This window comes from Clupea harengus, chromosome 2, assembly GCF_900700415.2.
Source record: "Clupea harengus chromosome 2, Ch_v2.0.2, whole genome shotgun sequence".
Classification (NCBI taxonomy): domain Eukaryota; kingdom Metazoa; phylum Chordata; class Actinopteri; order Clupeiformes; family Clupeidae; genus Clupea; species Clupea harengus.
The window spans coordinates 25,988,833-26,005,759 of NC_045153.1; the positions used below are offsets into that span (position 1 = coordinate 25,988,833).

The 16,927-nt window shown below is 45.7% G+C and overlaps 2 protein-coding genes across 6 annotated transcripts in view; one reads left to right on the forward strand and one right to left on the reverse strand.

Moving 5' to 3' along the window:
• The window catches only part of b3galt1b (UDP-Gal:betaGlcNAc beta 1,3-galactosyltransferase, polypeptide 1b), a 55,293-nt gene extending 46,058 nt beyond the window's left edge, over positions 1-9,235 (forward strand). For all 3 annotated transcript variants that reach the window (XM_031558538.2, XM_031558534.2, XM_031558528.2), the window contains one exon: positions 5,247-9,235. In XM_031558538.2, the coding sequence (XP_031414398.1) occupies positions 5,495-6,490 (996 nt within the window). In that variant the 5' untranslated portion in view covers positions 5,247-5,494 and the 3' untranslated portion in view covers positions 6,491-9,235. The remainder of the gene's footprint in view (positions 1-5,246) is intronic.
• A 1,091-nt stretch (positions 9,236-10,326) lies between these two features.
• stk39 (serine threonine kinase 39) overlaps positions 10,327-16,927 on the reverse strand; it is a 29,978-nt gene continuing 23,377 nt past the window's right edge. For all 3 annotated transcript variants that reach the window (XM_012836341.3, XM_031558549.2, XM_031558556.2), the window contains 4 exons: positions 14,022-14,074; positions 13,369-13,437; positions 13,126-13,190; positions 10,327-10,411 (listed from right to left, as the gene is read on the reverse strand). In XM_012836341.3, the coding sequence (XP_012691795.1) occupies positions 10,337-10,411; positions 13,126-13,190; positions 13,369-13,437; positions 14,022-14,074 (262 nt within the window). In that variant the 3' untranslated portion in view covers positions 10,327-10,336. The remainder of the gene's footprint in view (positions 10,412-13,125; positions 13,191-13,368; positions 13,438-14,021; positions 14,075-16,927) is intronic.

Here is a 16,927-nt window from a genome sequence, read left to right on the forward strand (position 1 = left end):
CTTCACGCCAGCAGGAATGATTGGACTGGTGATTAACTGTGGATTTTCTCCTGCCGGGGCGTACGCGCTTTGTCACATCTATTTTATCGGTGGCAGTGTGCTGTATGCCGTTTCAGTGTGATAGACAGTCAGTGCACATACAGAGATCAAGAGAGAATGTAACCTGCTTATCATATCCAGTCACATTAAACACTACAGTTTTTCCCTAATATATATAAAGACAAGTCTAAGATTTCAGGCTTGCATTTATATATAATCTTTTCTTTTCCCTCCCAAGGTGAAAGGCAGTGGAATGTAGTGGAATGTAATGAGTGTCTATTGAATAATTGATATATCAATAATAGTGTTCTGTACGTTTGCATCACTCCACCTTCATGTTGTAGCAGTTATTGTACACAGTTTTTCAGTGGCACATAGTTAGACCATTTTTGGAACTACTCAATAAATTAAATATTTAAGCATCAAATATTAATGAATAGTGTAATTTTTTTTAATTGTATGAATAAATTGTGAGCACACATATAAAAACATTAGTACCCAAAAGCGCTGTGAAGATGATATCTCACTGATGTAAAACTCCTCTTCCTCTACCATTCATTCTGACACATCAACCACAATTTGTGTGGTCACTATGCTGTTTCTCTAACAAGTGCTGTACATATAGAAAAAGTTAATCTAAATGTGAGAAAAGATTTCTCCTCCTCGTAAAAAATTAATATGTGGATTTATGAATGGGAAGTGGTGTGCTGGGCAGGAGATGTCTTTACTGGCCGGACGTTTAGGAAGATTTGTCCATAGATTTACACGTGGGCATAAATCAAAGTGTGTGTCTGTCTACTGTACAGACGAGGGTATAATTAATCTCTTTCGCAAACTAGTCCGCTGAAGGACCAGGCTCGCAGCTAGATGAAATGGATGCCGCTATTTTGATTTATAGTTGTCTGTATATTGCACTTCTACTGTCGATTTGGTCCGTGCCACGCCATAAATCACTGTATTCTGTATTTCGTATCTGCTGGTTGTTTTGTTTAATTATTTGAGCATTCCATAATGTTCTCCGCGTTGCAATAGATTGCTTGTCCTCTGATTTCATGAATATACATTGCCCCGAAGGAATCTGTATTGCATACCGAACGGGAGGAAGGCAGTTGGCCATGCATGTTTGATGGTATTATAGAGCACAACCTGACAGGATTTAGTGGCAAGCACAGCAGTCTGCTCATGGATTCGTTTTCACAAGAGTGAAACACACACACACACACTCCCACACACATAGACACACACACAAAAAAAGGGAAAAGATGTCTCAAACCTTCTGTTTGTGGTATCTGTCATTTACAGCAAGCAGGCGATCGAATTGAGGACATCATTACATTAACAGTATGAGTATGAATGTATGTACCAGTATGGATACATATTTGTGTCTGTGTGTATGCTTACATGTTGACGTGTGTGTGTGTGTCACAGAATTCTTGAGACAGATGGCAGGAGTAATAGTGTTCTGACCACACCGTTCTGGCTTGTTGCCAGGAGAACCCTCCTAGTGCCACACTTACCTCAGAGGAGCCCAATGGAACAACATCAGCCTGCCATGCATACGCAACCACCTAATTAATTAAAACATTGACATTTCTGCTCAGACTCACTCTCTTAGAGAAAGCCCACCCGCCCGACACCTGTACCATACCTTTGCAATCTAATAAGCCCCCTTTATGGAAGCCCCCATTGTATTGAGATAAATTTGCTTAACAAAACGTGTCAGAGTTGGAAGTGGATTATTAGTGATGGTAAATGCGTTACACCTTTACAGCCGGAACGCTAAATTAAATTACTACTCAGGGCTGCCGAAACTGTGGGCCTTCGCCTTAGGAGAGATGTGGGACATTAGCACACTGTCAACAGCCTGCCCTCAAGGTTTCATCTGCCAACACGCACACACGCCAATGTCATTTCTCTCCCACACGCCAACAATGACTTAGGAGACAGTGCACTTGGAGAGGTAACTCACAAATAGCTGTAGTCTGATGCTTTCATTTCTCTTGTGATTTTGTCGTTTTGGAAAGTGCATTTAGTATCTTAATCCAAACCTGACAGCTCCCACCAATCATAACCAGCACAATGTAACTTTAGCAGTCGATATGGAATATAATCGGATAGAAGCTCATTTCCAACCCACTGGATCTGACAGCTTTGTGCTCTTTTTCAACAGTCCTCAGATCAGCTCATTGCCACGTTCTGCCTAATAATCCTCAGTGGTCTATGCTAAAAGGAGAGCTTGGGACATTTAAGAGCGCTCTTTAACTCCCTTTTAATGTCATAAAATGTAAGTAGCGGCAGACACTTCTTGTGTAATGAAGTGATAGCATCATACAGTGGCATACAACCGCCCTGAGGGAGTGTTTAGGTTAATCTCTATAGAAGCTAGGCTGAGATAATATCAGCATTGGCTGGTAAGATCTCTCCTTTGTGTCCTGTCTGCCTGCCTGCTATTGTCCATGCTCTCTTTCTCCTGAAGGCTGAAAGGTTCTGTTCAACCATATGTGAAATGGACACCACTCCTAGCTGTATAGCAATTGAGCTAATACTATGCTTTTATCTTTAATACCCCATAATAATGACCCATTGGTCAATCCATTTATATATGGCAAAAGAGTAGGGTAGTGAAAGAACAATTCATACCATGCTTTGATATACAGTATGTCCCAGTTTTTTCACCTCTGGTGTGCAATAAAACAGTTACTTGCCCTTAGATGAAGAGATCTACCTGATAACGAAGAGACGCAACATGAAGAATTGGCAGTAGGTAGTGATGTTCTGTACTAGGGGTGTGGTAGTAGTCTATTATATGATATACCATTACAGTCAACAGTCCCAGTTTGGCATTGGAGACACTTCAAAATATTGTTACCTCCATTTGGGTAAACTGTTGCTTACTGCAGAGCTCACGTTGTCATCACGCTCAGGAAATACACAGCACCTTCCCAGATGTCACTGCAGGTGTTAACAAACAAAATGTGCACAGCAGAAAGCCTGGCTGAGAGATAGTCTGCCCATTGTTAGTACCTTTCATTTAATATCATTATGGCTATTGTGGTGATGTTATAAAGCACAACACAAAAATGTTATTTTGAAACAATCAGATTTGTTCATCTTAATTGTTAAACCGTTCAAGTAAGATTTTTTTTTAAAGTCATATCATAAAATACCGGTGTTATCAAGATATGAAAATGCTGATATTGCCACATGCCTATTTTATGCTACAGTAATTACCACCTGTACAGATCCATTTCAGTACCTTTTCACCCCTGGCAGGCTCTCACGTGGAGTGTCAGCCATTGCATTACACCCACACACCTTTCAGGCTTTCATCCGACAATCGCAGCGAGCTCAGGCATGCCGAGGTTTCAGGTCAGAGTCGAGACCACCCCGTCTGTTATCAGCACGGCCATCCCCATGTTCACAAACACAACCCACACACACACACTCACTCACACTCAGACTCAGGGATGGGCATAATCAGCGTGCCATCTCAAACCTTCAGCTAGGGTTAAGGTCAGAGAGTTGCGGCAGCTGACCCTGCGTGCTGCTCCCCACCTAATGAGAAGCCTGACAAACAGTGATGATATCACAGAACCTACTCCATTCTATATGGTCTATGTGTGCGAGTGTGGACATATTTGTCTCTGTGTGTCTGTGGTTATGTTTGCCAATATGAGACCCCATTAAAGCTGCTTCTGCACAATGCACATGTGTGAGTGTGTGTGTGTGTGTGTGTGTGTGTGCGCGGGTGTGTGTGTGTGTGTGTGCGGGTATGTACGCCAGCATGAGAACTGCTTATGCACACATCACAAGCTGTACAGTGCACACAATCAAACTAAGCATCTAATGTTGTGCCTTGTAGTTTGTGGGTGTGATAGAGAGCTGAGATATTCTATCATACCTCTGTTACTATCAGTGGCTCCATCTATCCCAGAAGGCTTAACCACAGCGAGTCAATAGAGCTGTTTCCCGAAGTAGTTTCATGTCAAACACCTGAAATAGTTCCTTTAGGTGCAGTATTTATGTTACCATTAGATTATTATGAAAATGTATGCCATATCCAAAATGACTATATTTTGCCATGCTGTGGAAACACAGATATGTTGCCCACACACTGAAAAGTCAATATGTGAAGAACGAACTGATCGTAGTCTTTTGTTAGTGCCCAGTTAACTTAAAAGCTTACAGACCTTGTGTCAGAAAAGAACTTGCATTCTTGTTCGCATGGTTACACAAGGTCCCGCTGAGTTTGAGAGGAGGCGCTATTTCGGAAGCATTTCAGTACCATGGACAGCACCAATTCCCTCGCAGTGAAACAACTCGCTACCTGTTACGATTCAGAAGCCTCTCCCCGTCTATCACGTCCTGAGCACTGCACTCTTTGCCATCTTTTTTTTTAAATTCATTTTTCACGTCAGCTTTGTCAATTTACACATCTCAACTAAGCCACTGCTTTGCAGAATCAGCTTACCAAGGCAAGGCCAATGTATGGCTAACATAAAATACTCAAATAGCGAGCATAGTTTATATGGGTCTCTTTTGTAAACTAAACGTACATAGTTATGTATTAAACAGAATCATTGAATATTTAACAGTCTGTGCAGTAGTGGTGTCAGCTCTGTATGTGGTGATCATTCTTAATTTATTTTAGACTGTGACTCATGTCTTTTTCTCCCACTGCAAACTAGTACAGTTCTAACAAAGCCATGAATACGTTTTAGCACGGTCTCACTAACTAATGGTGGAGGACTCACGAAGTTGGTGAGGTCGTTGCAAGCCGTCAGACAAAGTCAAACTGTGTCTTTATTCATGACAGTCTCCTCCACATCCTCTGCAGAGGAATTCAATCTCTGTGCTGAAGTGAAATGGCTTCCGTGGACGTGTTTGTACTGATTGTCCAAACACCCCGCTGTGATTAGCATGCCTAGCAGCCAGTCTACTGATAGAACTTCCGTATCAAACACCGTGGGGGCCCTGTAGCTTTCTGAAAAACACCCAGCATGACATTCCCATAGCCATAAAAAACCCAGTAACTGATGGACACTGATACCAAGTAGTACATTCCAATGTCTCCTCCGTCTATATCTCGCTTTGCCTCCCATTTATGCTGTCTGATAGTTTTTTTTTACTTCTGCTATCTGTCTGTCCGCTGTGGTTTGGGTTGAAAAAGTGAGCTTTGATTTTTTTTCTTATTTTCTTTTCCGCAGATTCGGCTAGATCATGAGGAGCATCAAGAAGAGGACTTGGAGGCCTGCAACTATTTTTAGACGACATGGGGCCAGTTAGGGGGATATTGATGGAGACCCACGCTCTCCACGCGAAGCCTTGAGCCATCCGTCATTAATGTCAAGCAGCACACGGGAGGAACATTATGCTGCCTTGCCAAAGGAAACACCGCTAATGGCAGGAAAGCCACTTAAAATTCAGAGCACTTCACATACATAAATGCATCAGGATGCCTTCAAAAGTGTCTTGCCTATACGTCTTGACAGTCGTCTGCTGGGCCAGCGCTCTGTGGTATTTGAGCATATCCAGGCCGACGTCGTCCTTCGTGGGGCAGATGTCTGTGCCTGTACGCAGGGCCAAGACGGTGGCGAAGGTGGCGAAGAATGCCACGTTCGATAACATCCGCACGCGGCCGCTGAACCCGCACGCGTTTGACTTCGTCATCAACGAGCCCAAGAAGTGCGAGGAGCAGACGCCCTTCCTGGTCATCCTGATCAGCACCACGCATAAGGAGTTTGACGCGCGGCAGTCCATCCGCGAAACCTGGGGCGACGAGAGCACGTTCGCTGACATCCGCATCGTCACGCTCTTCCTACTGGGCCGCAACACGGACAGCGTGCTTAACCAGATGGTGGAGCAGGAGAGCCAGATCTTCCACGACATCGTGGTGGAGGACTTTGTGGACTCCTACCACAACCTTACGCTCAAGACGCTCATGGGCATGCGCTGGGTGGCCACATTCTGCTCCAAGGCCAAGTACGTGATGAAGACGGACAGCGACATCTTCGTCAACATGGACAACCTGATCTACCGGCTCCTCAAACCCGCCACCAAGCCGCGGCGGCGCTACTTCACGGGCTACGTCATCAACGGAGGGCCTATCCGAGACATGCGGAGCAAGTGGTACATGTCGCGGGACCTTTACCCAGAGAGCAAGTACCCACCGTTCTGCTCGGGCACGGGCTACGTGTTCTCGGCCGACGTGGCCGAGGCCATCTACAAGACCTCACTGCACACACGGCTCCTCCACCTGGAGGACGTGTACGTGGGCGTGTGCCTGCGCAAGCTGGGCATCCACCCGTTCCAGAACAGCGGCTTCAACCACTGGAAGATGGCCTACAGTCTGTGCCGCTACCGGCGGGTTATCACGGTGCACCAGATTTCCCCCGAGGAGATGCACCGTATCTGGAATGACATGTCCAGCAAGAAACACCTCAAGTGTTAACAATTTCAACCTTTCAAGAGGTTTGTGTGTAGTTTTTTTTACTTGTGGAAAAAGATTAGAACTACAATTCAGGCAGGAGAGACAAATACCGTGCAATGGAGGAACACATAATCTCCAGTATTTTGCCAAGCTATATAATTTGTCCACATGCCGACCATGGAATTAATTTTTGATCTTCACATGCAAAGCAGTTGAACGGAAGGGGTAAAGATTGTAATGATGATAGTACTCAATTTGCATCATGCTATTATGGAGGTGCTGAAAAAAATGGGTGCCCATGCATACATAAACAGCCAACACCACTGCTGCAATTTGACTAGGAGGCAAAGCAGATGATTTGCCTTCCACAAAAACATGACCAAATGTGAATGTTACTGAGTCTTTACTGTCTTATTGCACACATCTCTGTTTGGCTGTACTGAAGGAGTGTGCCGGTGAGGCAATTCATCGGCCTTAATGCTAATGCTAAAGCTCAGAGTTCTAATTATGTGGAGCCAATGAAAGACATCCATTTACATTTAGGCACCTGGGTCTATGTGTTTACATACTGTTGACAATGTTACTGCTTTCATTGAGAAAGGAGTGTGGGGGACGGACGGACTGAGGTGCATTTATTTATATTGTTAAAGTTATTTTCTTACTTTCTGCCATTCAAGGTTCTCGCTTCTGATCAACTGCTGTTTGTATTGCTGTACAGTATGAGCATATATAGCTGATTATGTACTCTGAGCAACACCTACTATCCAGTAACATATTGTGCAAGTGAATATTTCCATTGTGATCACTCTACGAACATTCCCCCGAGAATGTAACATCATGTTTGTGGCATATCAATCTATACCGAAGCACTCCAGTCCAACTGAGGGGAAATAATTATATTTTCTAGAACTTGATTGCATTGAGGCCAAAATTTGATTTCAAGTGTGTATTTTTTTATTCCGTAGTACTTATACAGCTGTTGTGACGTTAAACTGTGAAAGCTTAGACTACAAAGCAACTATCCCGGAAGAGGTTGTTGTACCATTGTGTCCTTTTTTTACATAAGAAAACTCCTAAAACAGTATCTTGCTCCCTGGCTGCCTTGAGTCTCTTGATATTCTGCACGACAGCTTGACATGAACAGAGAGCCTGTGTGTTTTGCCTGACCTGGGATGAGCTGAAGGTGGTGTACTGCAGGTTAGGCCCACTGGGGGGATATTCAGCGAAGGTCTAACTTACCCCACTTCACCAGAGGGACTTTGCCAAATATTGACACGGCCAAATACTGTCACTTGGCAGACTTTGCAGACAGGGATGTATGAGCGAAACATAGGACGGTGCCAAATTCTGTCAACAGCTTGTAATGGGCAGAGACACGCTTTGGCACAGCATGCATGTAGGGCAATTGGATGTCATCATACCAAATATGGCAATGTTTGCTGGTGTAAGGCACAGATGTCTGTCTGTCTGTCTGGACAGCTCTCAGGAGATGGCTGACATGACAGGAAGGAGGCCAAGGATCTGTACATGCCATAGGAGGACACTAACCATGTTAACATTGTAAAACATTTTTCATCCAGACAGGATTTGGGATGGAAACCATTACCACTGTGAGTGGTGCACCCCCCACCCCAACCTCCCAGAGTACTTAATCATTAACAGTAATCATAGACACATCACATTGAAGATACAGTGTATCATGGGATTTGAATAAAGCACACAATATTTCACTGACTTTAATAATAGCAATTCTTTATTTGTTCCTCCTCAGCACAGATTTTTGTTTTTAATTGCCAAATACAGAGAGGGACAAGGATAGCATGAGGACATGGTACACTGTATGTAGAAAACACAATAACGTCTTATAATAAAGTATTTAGTACAAGTTAATAGTATTTTCCAACTTGAGTCGAAAATATAATTTGGAGCTACGAGTACCTGCTTGGACAGATAAATGGCTCGTTGTACGTTCCATAGTTGCCTTTTGGTTTTTCCATATGTGGATACATTATTGTACAGTACATTTCAGAGAACAAAAAAAATGCATTTTGAGACATTCTATTTTTGTAGTGCAGTAAGACAGAGCATGGCATCAGTATTTAACTGGTATCTGTTGGCTTTGTATGTGAAAAACTGGAGGGTTTGAAGGTTAGGAATGGGTTTGAGGTGGCCTTAGATGAAGCTTTTATTGGTAGGATTGATGGGCTGACTCTCCCAGGGCCAAGCATTTGATTTGCAGATGCATGTACACTGCCTAAAAAAAGTGCATTGTAGCTTTATTTTATACCATTCTTTTTTTCTCATTCTTATTATTCTTATATGTTGCCACTGACTGGTAGAAATACTATTCACGAATGTCTGTATCGTAGTTGGAAAGCACGTCTGTTAACATGTCCCAAGAAACACATTAGCAGCTCTTGCTGCCGGTGGCAACCACCCCTTTGTGACCTACGTTCTTAGGCACAGTTTTAATGAACAAGGCACCTCTAGCAGTTTAAGCATCAACACTGTTCTGTGGATTAAGCAGTTATTTGACATGGCGGCATTCAGGCGCCACATTATAATTATTTTCTCTTGCTTTGTCACACTGGAAATGACTCGCTTAATTTTCATTGGATTACATCTTTGTTATTATTTTCTTCGTTTCTTCCTCTTCTTCTTCTTCTTACAGAATGTACAATACGATTCACTCATTTCAGACAACATTGAAAATGGAATCATGAAAATGTGCTTTTCTCATAAATAAAATAATTTGTACATTCAGAACAAGGAACTCACGTGGACCGAATCCATTTTCCAAAACTCAACTCTTAGCACACACATCGGACGAGCTACCAGAATGACGACGGACACGAGTGACAAAAACAAAAGGCAAATCTTTTTTTTTTTTTAAATAAATAACATTAAGAGCTTTTGCTGAAAGCAGAGGTAATACAATAAAAAATAAAAACTCATTATATATATGTATATGTATATATATATAGTTTGTATTTTATCACTAGCTAGTACCACCTGAGTATATCTTTTAGTTAGCTGGGCTGAGTCCTTGTCCACACTGGGAGTAGGCGGTGGAATGTTGAAAGAAGGGGGGGGCTTAGCGGGAGGGCGTGGGGGGTGGGGGCTATTGTGAAGGGGCAAGTGTTCACTCAACTGGTGAAGGGAGGAGAGGCAAAGCTGACAGTGGGTGTGCGTTTGTATGTATGTACTTGTGTGTGCTTGTGTGTAAGCCAGGCCCGTCATCAGGGGGGTGGGGGTGGGGGGTTGGGGGTCAAAGGGTACGGATGACCCTGTGCCCAAGGCCAGGAGGGGCCCATGCAAAGGTCTGTGATTAAATAGCGTGTTGAAGAGGAGAATTATTTTGCCGTGCACTAATGAAACATGCGTTGTGTGTGCATCGCCGTGCACAGCGGCCTGTCAGCGATCTGGTCTGGGGGGTTGGGGCGGGACGGGTTTGGGGGTACTATTCAGCGATCAGTCTGCACGGGTGGGGGCCTTGGAGATCATCTTGTCCCCGGTCCCGGCAAGACACAGAGGGCCTGGTGTAAGCATTTGTGTGTCAGTATGAGACTTTATGCATTTGAATATTCAAGGGAAAGGTAGGGTTGGTGTATGTAAATAGGTGTGTGTGAGTGCCTACGCCTATGCGTGAATGTGTGAGCATATGTTTATCTGTGTATGTGTGTGTTTCTGTCTGTGTGTGCGTGCGTGCGTGTGTGTGTTTATGAGGGAGAAAAGGGAGGGGTGGGCTAGCACTTCTCCCGCGGGTGGTGCTTAGTCAGTGCTCCTGAACGAATCCATCCTCCTCTTCCTCCTCCTCCTCCTTCGCCTCCAGCTCTTCCTCCCTCCCCACCTGCTCCGCCCACGCCATCAGGTGATGCTCAGCTGAGCGAAGCCGATCAGTTTCACATCATCAGGGATCTCGTTGCTGTCACAGCCCGAAGCCTGCCCCAGGAGACAATATGGTGAGGAGGCAGCAGAGGATCACTCACACACACACACACACACACACACACACACACACACACACACACACACACACACACACACACACACACACACACACACACACACACACACACCCCAAGTCTGTCTGGATGGGCCGCAGGCCATGTCTGACTCACATGGCATCAGCATAAATGAGATGGCCACTGCCCACATAATTACACTTCAACATCTGGGCAGGCCCCCCCCACTGAGATCAGCCCAGCCTGGCTCGACCCACTGCCAGCTCAGGGATTAGGGCTATTTTTAGAGGGACTCCTCACTAAGACAAAGACTTCACATTTTAAGAGCCAACTGCCATTCGGATTCGGAAGAAGACAAAAATGCTTTCGACAGAATTCACTACATGACGTGGAACCCTGAGCAACCCTGTAAACCCTTATCTCAATATCACTCACTCACACCGTCTCAGGGTATCTGACAAAGACACGCCAAAGGGTCCCCTTTTGGCATTGCTGTCTAGACTGCAGACACTCAATACCAAGGCACAATATTTTAGGCTCATTCATTCATGGAGTGTGGAGGAGGGAAGAGTGATGAAAGGAGATACATGAATGTGTAATGGCTTCTGCTCCCTGGCAGGCCAAGGAAATGCAGAGACGCTCCACCAAGGGGAGGCCGACAGCTGAAATTGGGCTGCTTGGAGTTTGGCAAAGGCCTGTGTTTTTTTTCTTCTTCTTCTGATTGGAGGCAGTCTTTGGAAATTGCTGCTGCCTTGCGCTCTTCATCTCGGCTCTCCCCCTTTTTTTCAGGTTTTTCCGTTTTCGTTCACAGTTGGACTCAGATTTGAGAGTCAAAATTGGCTCTAGCTTGAGCTCATCCAAGTGTATAACGGCTGTAACGAACATGTTGTGGGCAGTCAAGGTTCTTTTTTTTGTCCACAAAAGTCACATAAAACTTTTTGTCACCCCTTGGTTCTCCAGCAACAGCCACCCCCCTCAAAGTCTGTCTGTACACAGGTTTGATGAAATACCACTTTCATTTTATTGGCAGGGGTTTCAGTGTGGACTGAGGGCTTTCAGCCGCCTGCCTCTAAAGCCTCCACCTAAGATGGTGCTGCCTGATGAGGCCTAAGAGGAGGCCTTATTACTGCTAAGACCATACAGATCAGCTGGAGTGGCTCCCTCACAGGCAATCAATAGCTCTCTCATCACCCCCCCCCCCCTCTCTCTGTCTCTCAGCCTGTTTCTCTGTCTTCTCACTCCTTTCTATCATCTCCGTCACCATCTTTGTCCTCCACTATCTCTTTCTCTCTCTGTCTTCACCCTTACTTTCTATCTCTCTCTCTATCTTGCTCTCTATTTGATCCACTCTCCCGCTTGCTCACCCTCTTCACTTTCACTCTCTCTGATTCACACTATCTCTCTCATTCTATTTCTTACCCCCCCCCCCCCCCCCCCCCCCATGTGGAAGCCAGAGGCATGAATCAGGTGGCATTCAGCCACGCGGGACCCAGCGATTCTGTGCCAGCGCCGGGCTATAAAGCTGGGGCTCTGGCTGTGCCAGCATGGGGGTGAGAAGCAGCATGGTACGCCAGAGAGAGAGAAAGAGGTGCAGCCATAAAAGCAGGAGTGGGGGGTGTGGGCACTGTGCCAAATTACCCACTCTGCCATCCTTTCCCAGCATGCTCTGCTCTGCCTCTGCTACTGATGCATTGGCCAGTGGCACCGTCTGGCCATAAAAATGTACAATCGCTTCAGCTGTATAAATCCTCCTGGTTAAAATGTTATGAACATTTGAGAGTGAGTGATGGGTATTATTATTATTAATTTTTTTCCAGGGTGTATATTTGTGTGGATAAACACACTTTGAGGTCTGCCACTGTCAAAATATTTTTTTCGTGATTTCACAGCAGGCTGCCTGCCCTGCGGTGTCAATGAGAGAACATCGGACTTGAGTCTCATATTGATGCACCATCACAGACAATGAGTAGCTTCTCTCTATCCCTAATCCTGTCAGCTATTATGCATGCTGAAAGTGAAGAGAAGGAGAGAGAAAGAGAGAGAGAGAGGAAAAAGACGAGCACGCCAAACAGGTGAGATTCGCCAGCTGTCTTTAAGACAACGAAGCATAAAAGGTCACTCTGGCGAGGAGCATCCTCCCAACACACAGATGCTGTCTGCTCTCCGGCGCGACTCTTCGAGAGTATGTGTGAATAGTTGTGGCAGCATACTGTCAAATCCACCGGGACACCAGGCTCCATGTGTGTTTTAAGCTTTTTGAGTCTTGCGCCGTCATGCACAAGGTCAAGCGGTGCCAACCAATGTACTTGGGTTTACTTTAAGCAAGCACACAGGAAGTGTAAATTCCAGCTAGTGCTAATCAATGCTGCTCTGTATGGACGGCATCTTAACTTGCATCAGTCGCACTTGTGTGCATCTTAAGATTTCTTTGTAGATTTAAGATTTTCCTTTTTTTGTCGGGCCATGCTTCCTCACCCACGTGAGCATTTTCTTGGTGCAAACTTGCAGCACTGATACCATCGAAATGAGAAAGGCAATTATGTTCCAGCAGTGCTCAGCAGTGTTACACACTGTTCAGCGCTTACTGTGCTGTGAAAGAACTATAATCCAACATCACTGCAACATAAAGGGCCTCTCTGCTGCGTGTCGAGAGGCAGAGTCTTACTTGACGTCCGTCAGCTGGGTACTCACCAGTTTAAAGGTCAACACTTTGTAGGTAATCGGGTCGTCTACAATCTTCTGAAGGTTAGCAGCAACTGAAGAGAGAGGTTCAGGTTAAATGGAGATGTTTATGTAAGGAACAGACTAATCCCTCAGACAGATTAACTGGGCTGTGGTGAAATTGAAAGGTTTACTTTTATAAGTCTCCTTTAGCCTCATGGTTTGAATAAGTAAATGTGTTACATGTGCACATTTGTAAATGGGGGGCATTACCAACGACAACATCATGACCATTGACCAGACCGGCAGAGAAAAGCTCCTGGGAGACCCCGTCTGCTGTGTCTGAGGGGAGAGACAAATAAAATGTGGACAACAGCAAAGAAGCCACACACACACACACACAGACACAGACACACACAGACACACACACACAGAAACACACACACACACAAACACACACACTTGACACAAAGCACTAAGATCATCAAAGCTACAGGTCACATATAGGTAGTGTCTTAACTTGCATGACATCCCACAACCTACAAATATATCTTTCAAAAGCAAATAAGGTTGGGATGTGAACATCACATCTTTGTTTCGTACCACTAGCTAAATGAGGACATGATAATACAAATGTTGTGACCCTACTGTACAGAAGACCTACACCTGCTAATTTACTAGACCCTAGATATACTGTAAGGCAGCAAACCATGTGGGTTACACCACCTTCCACTCATAGCATCAACTGACTGAAATGAGGTTCTCACCGCATCCCACTTGCACGCCATGCCTTGGTTAGCAAAGCGCTTTCTATCACACCCACACACACACTCTGGGGACAATAGCAAGTGTGCTGCACGCTGTGTGTGCCAGGCGCTGCAAGCATGAAACGGAGAGAACGCATCTCCTCTGGCAGGTGCCCTTACCTCGCCCTGCAGCGAACTCAAACCGTATGTCATTCAGCTCCTTCCTGGAGTTCCTGCAGAAAGACAAGATGGGAAACTGATGAGTGGCTTTGTTTTTTTTTCATATTCTCTCTCTCTTTCTTTCTTTCTCTCTCTCTCTCTCTCTCTCTCTCTCCATTGCTGTCTTTCTCCTGCCACTGAGTGGCCCACCTGTCAGACTGGGCTCCGCCGACTCCCATGAGCCCAGGCCATCTGCGTTCCTGACGGGTGGAGCGGAGGGCAGGGGAAAAGAAAGGGGGGAAAAAAACCAGAACGACAAAAGCACACCTGCCATAACTCCCATGTCTGGAAAAAAAATGCCATTTCACCAAGCTTAACACAACACAAAAAAAAACCTCCAAGATACGAGCATCACCTCACCTCACCTCACCTCCCCCCACCCCACACACACACACAAAGGGTCTGTGTTTGGCTGCATGACTGAGGGTATTTATTGTCTCTTGTGTTTTCTCATATGCACACTCTGTATCAGCGCAGTCATGTGAATCATCTGGCGCTCAGAGCTCTGAGTTACGAGGGCTGAGAGGAGAGGGAGGCTGGATGAGCTATCAGCAGGAGGAGGAGGAGGAAGGCATCGGATCCTCTTGGGTGATAAACAGTGCAGGCTCACAGAGATGCTGCCGCCGGTGCGGTGGGTGCTGCCGGTGCGGCGAGGATCGGGTGGGATGGGACAATAAAGAGTCTGATGGCTCAATAAAATTGCCTCATTTTTTAAATGCAGCAAGTGCAGACAATATACAGGGACACAGATACTTCACCTCCTAGAACCTGTTTCTAACACACAACACGCACACACACACAGACACAGACACAGACACACACACAGACGCAGACACACACAGACGCAGACACACACACACACACACAGACACACACTCACACAGTCCACTTTCCACATTTTGCTCTGCAGCTGCAGCTGAGAGGAGAAGAGCGAGCGGCGGCTCCAGAATGAAGGAGTGTGCAGCCAACAGGCAGGTCCGTTCCCCTTCATGACTCACAGACGGGAGCCTGTTATGACACTCTCACGCTGCTGCAAAGCCCGGGAATAAAAAATGGCCTGAAGGTACCCCACACAGGCACCCTAGAAACACACAACATAACATGACACAGAGCCAGGTGCGTGGTCCACAGAGACCCGGCCCTGATCTGGCAACACCCACTTCAAGGCCAGCTACTTTTCTGGGAGGTTTATGGCGGCTACACCTTCGCCGTCAGTGAAATTCTTTTTTAATCAAAAGCCATAATTTTTTACAGCCCTGCTAAGGAGCGCCCCCACCGTTAAGTATAGGCCCAACATATAATATCAATTATGAGATTTTCCTAATGCCTGCAAGGTTTTCCCCTGCAACGGTAAGTGTCCTTGACTCCGACCTCCCTGGGAGAGAGAGGAAAAGGGGGGGGGGGGGGGGGGGCGCTGCGAGTGTGCGGCCCGTGCAAGCATTCTCTCACCCCTCTCTCCGGCTCCTCGCTCGGCCCACTAGCGCAGATTAAAATGAGGGCTGGCGGGTACACAAATGACATATGAGGCCATTCTCTGGAGGACTGACGTTGAGCACAATTTGCGGAGAGAGGGTTTTAGCTTTTTTATTAATGCCAGTCCCCATCTCCGGCACTGCGGTGATCACACAATGGGCTTCCAAGTCAAAAACCTTTCAGCGCGGCACTCAACAGAAATGCCGTCACTGCTTCTCCTCTTGTGTCAGTTTACTCAGACCTACTGCATGAAAGTGCTTTTGACAGGGAGACGTTTAAAGTAGGTACGCATGGAGAGGTATAGGGAAATGAAAAATCTGACAGAGGATTCAGGGTTATCGATTTAAATTCGGTGCACCTTTATATCATTGCACAATAAAGATTTCTCCACATCTGCCTCTACAACCTCAGACATTTTTGTGGTAGCTCACAACTCTACCTTCTGTGTGTGAGACCCATCGGTCCTTCTGAAGCTCCTGAATAAAAACACAAAAACTGCGGCTATCAAATGCTAACCAAACCTCAACAAGTCAGAATTAGACACAGGACACAGGAGAGATAACAGTGGCGCCTGGTTATAATCCTCATGACGGACAAGAAAAGAGAGTGCTCTAACATCTGTCACGTCTGTATGTACCTGTGTGTGTGTTTGTGTGTGGGGGGGTGTGTGTGTGAGTGTGTGTGTGTGTGTGTGTGTGGGAGTGTGTGTGTGTGTGGGTGGGTGTGTGTGTGTGTGTGGGAGTGTGTGTGTGTGTGTCTGTGTGTGGTGGGGGTGGGGGGGGGGGGGGGGGTGTTTGTGGGAGTGTGTGTGTGTGGGGTGGCAACCAAGAGACTCTGTTGGCCCACATCTTGCCCCCACCCTCTGTGAGTTCTGCAGCAGAGGCCTCGAGAGGTGGCGGGTTGCATTGTGGGAGGTAAATAGATTGAGCGGAGCCCATTTGAGCCGAGCGGCACAGACTGAAAGGGGTAATCACTGCCGAGGAGAAACTAAAGGGAGGAGGGAGGAAATCAATGGCCACTTTTACATTCATTTATTTGGGATCTAAACAGAGTGAGGTTTTTTTTTTTTGAGGAGCTGAGGAATCATCTTCAGTATTCTCAATCACTCCCTTGACTGGAGACTGGTGCCTCATGGTAAAACTAAAAGACTATTTATCTCAGTGACAGTGCCATCATCTCAAGGCATTATTGGTATCATTCGGCAGCATTACAATAATTGCTATGCCATAATCTAATTCACGTTCTAAATCAAGATCTGATTCAAGATCTGTTGTGCTCCCATTTCCGCTATAAAAAACACATATCAATATTTACACCACATTAATGGCTACCCACTGCGCAAACAGAATAAAACAACACCCAAACCAGACCTAGACCAACAGAAGGAGACATGA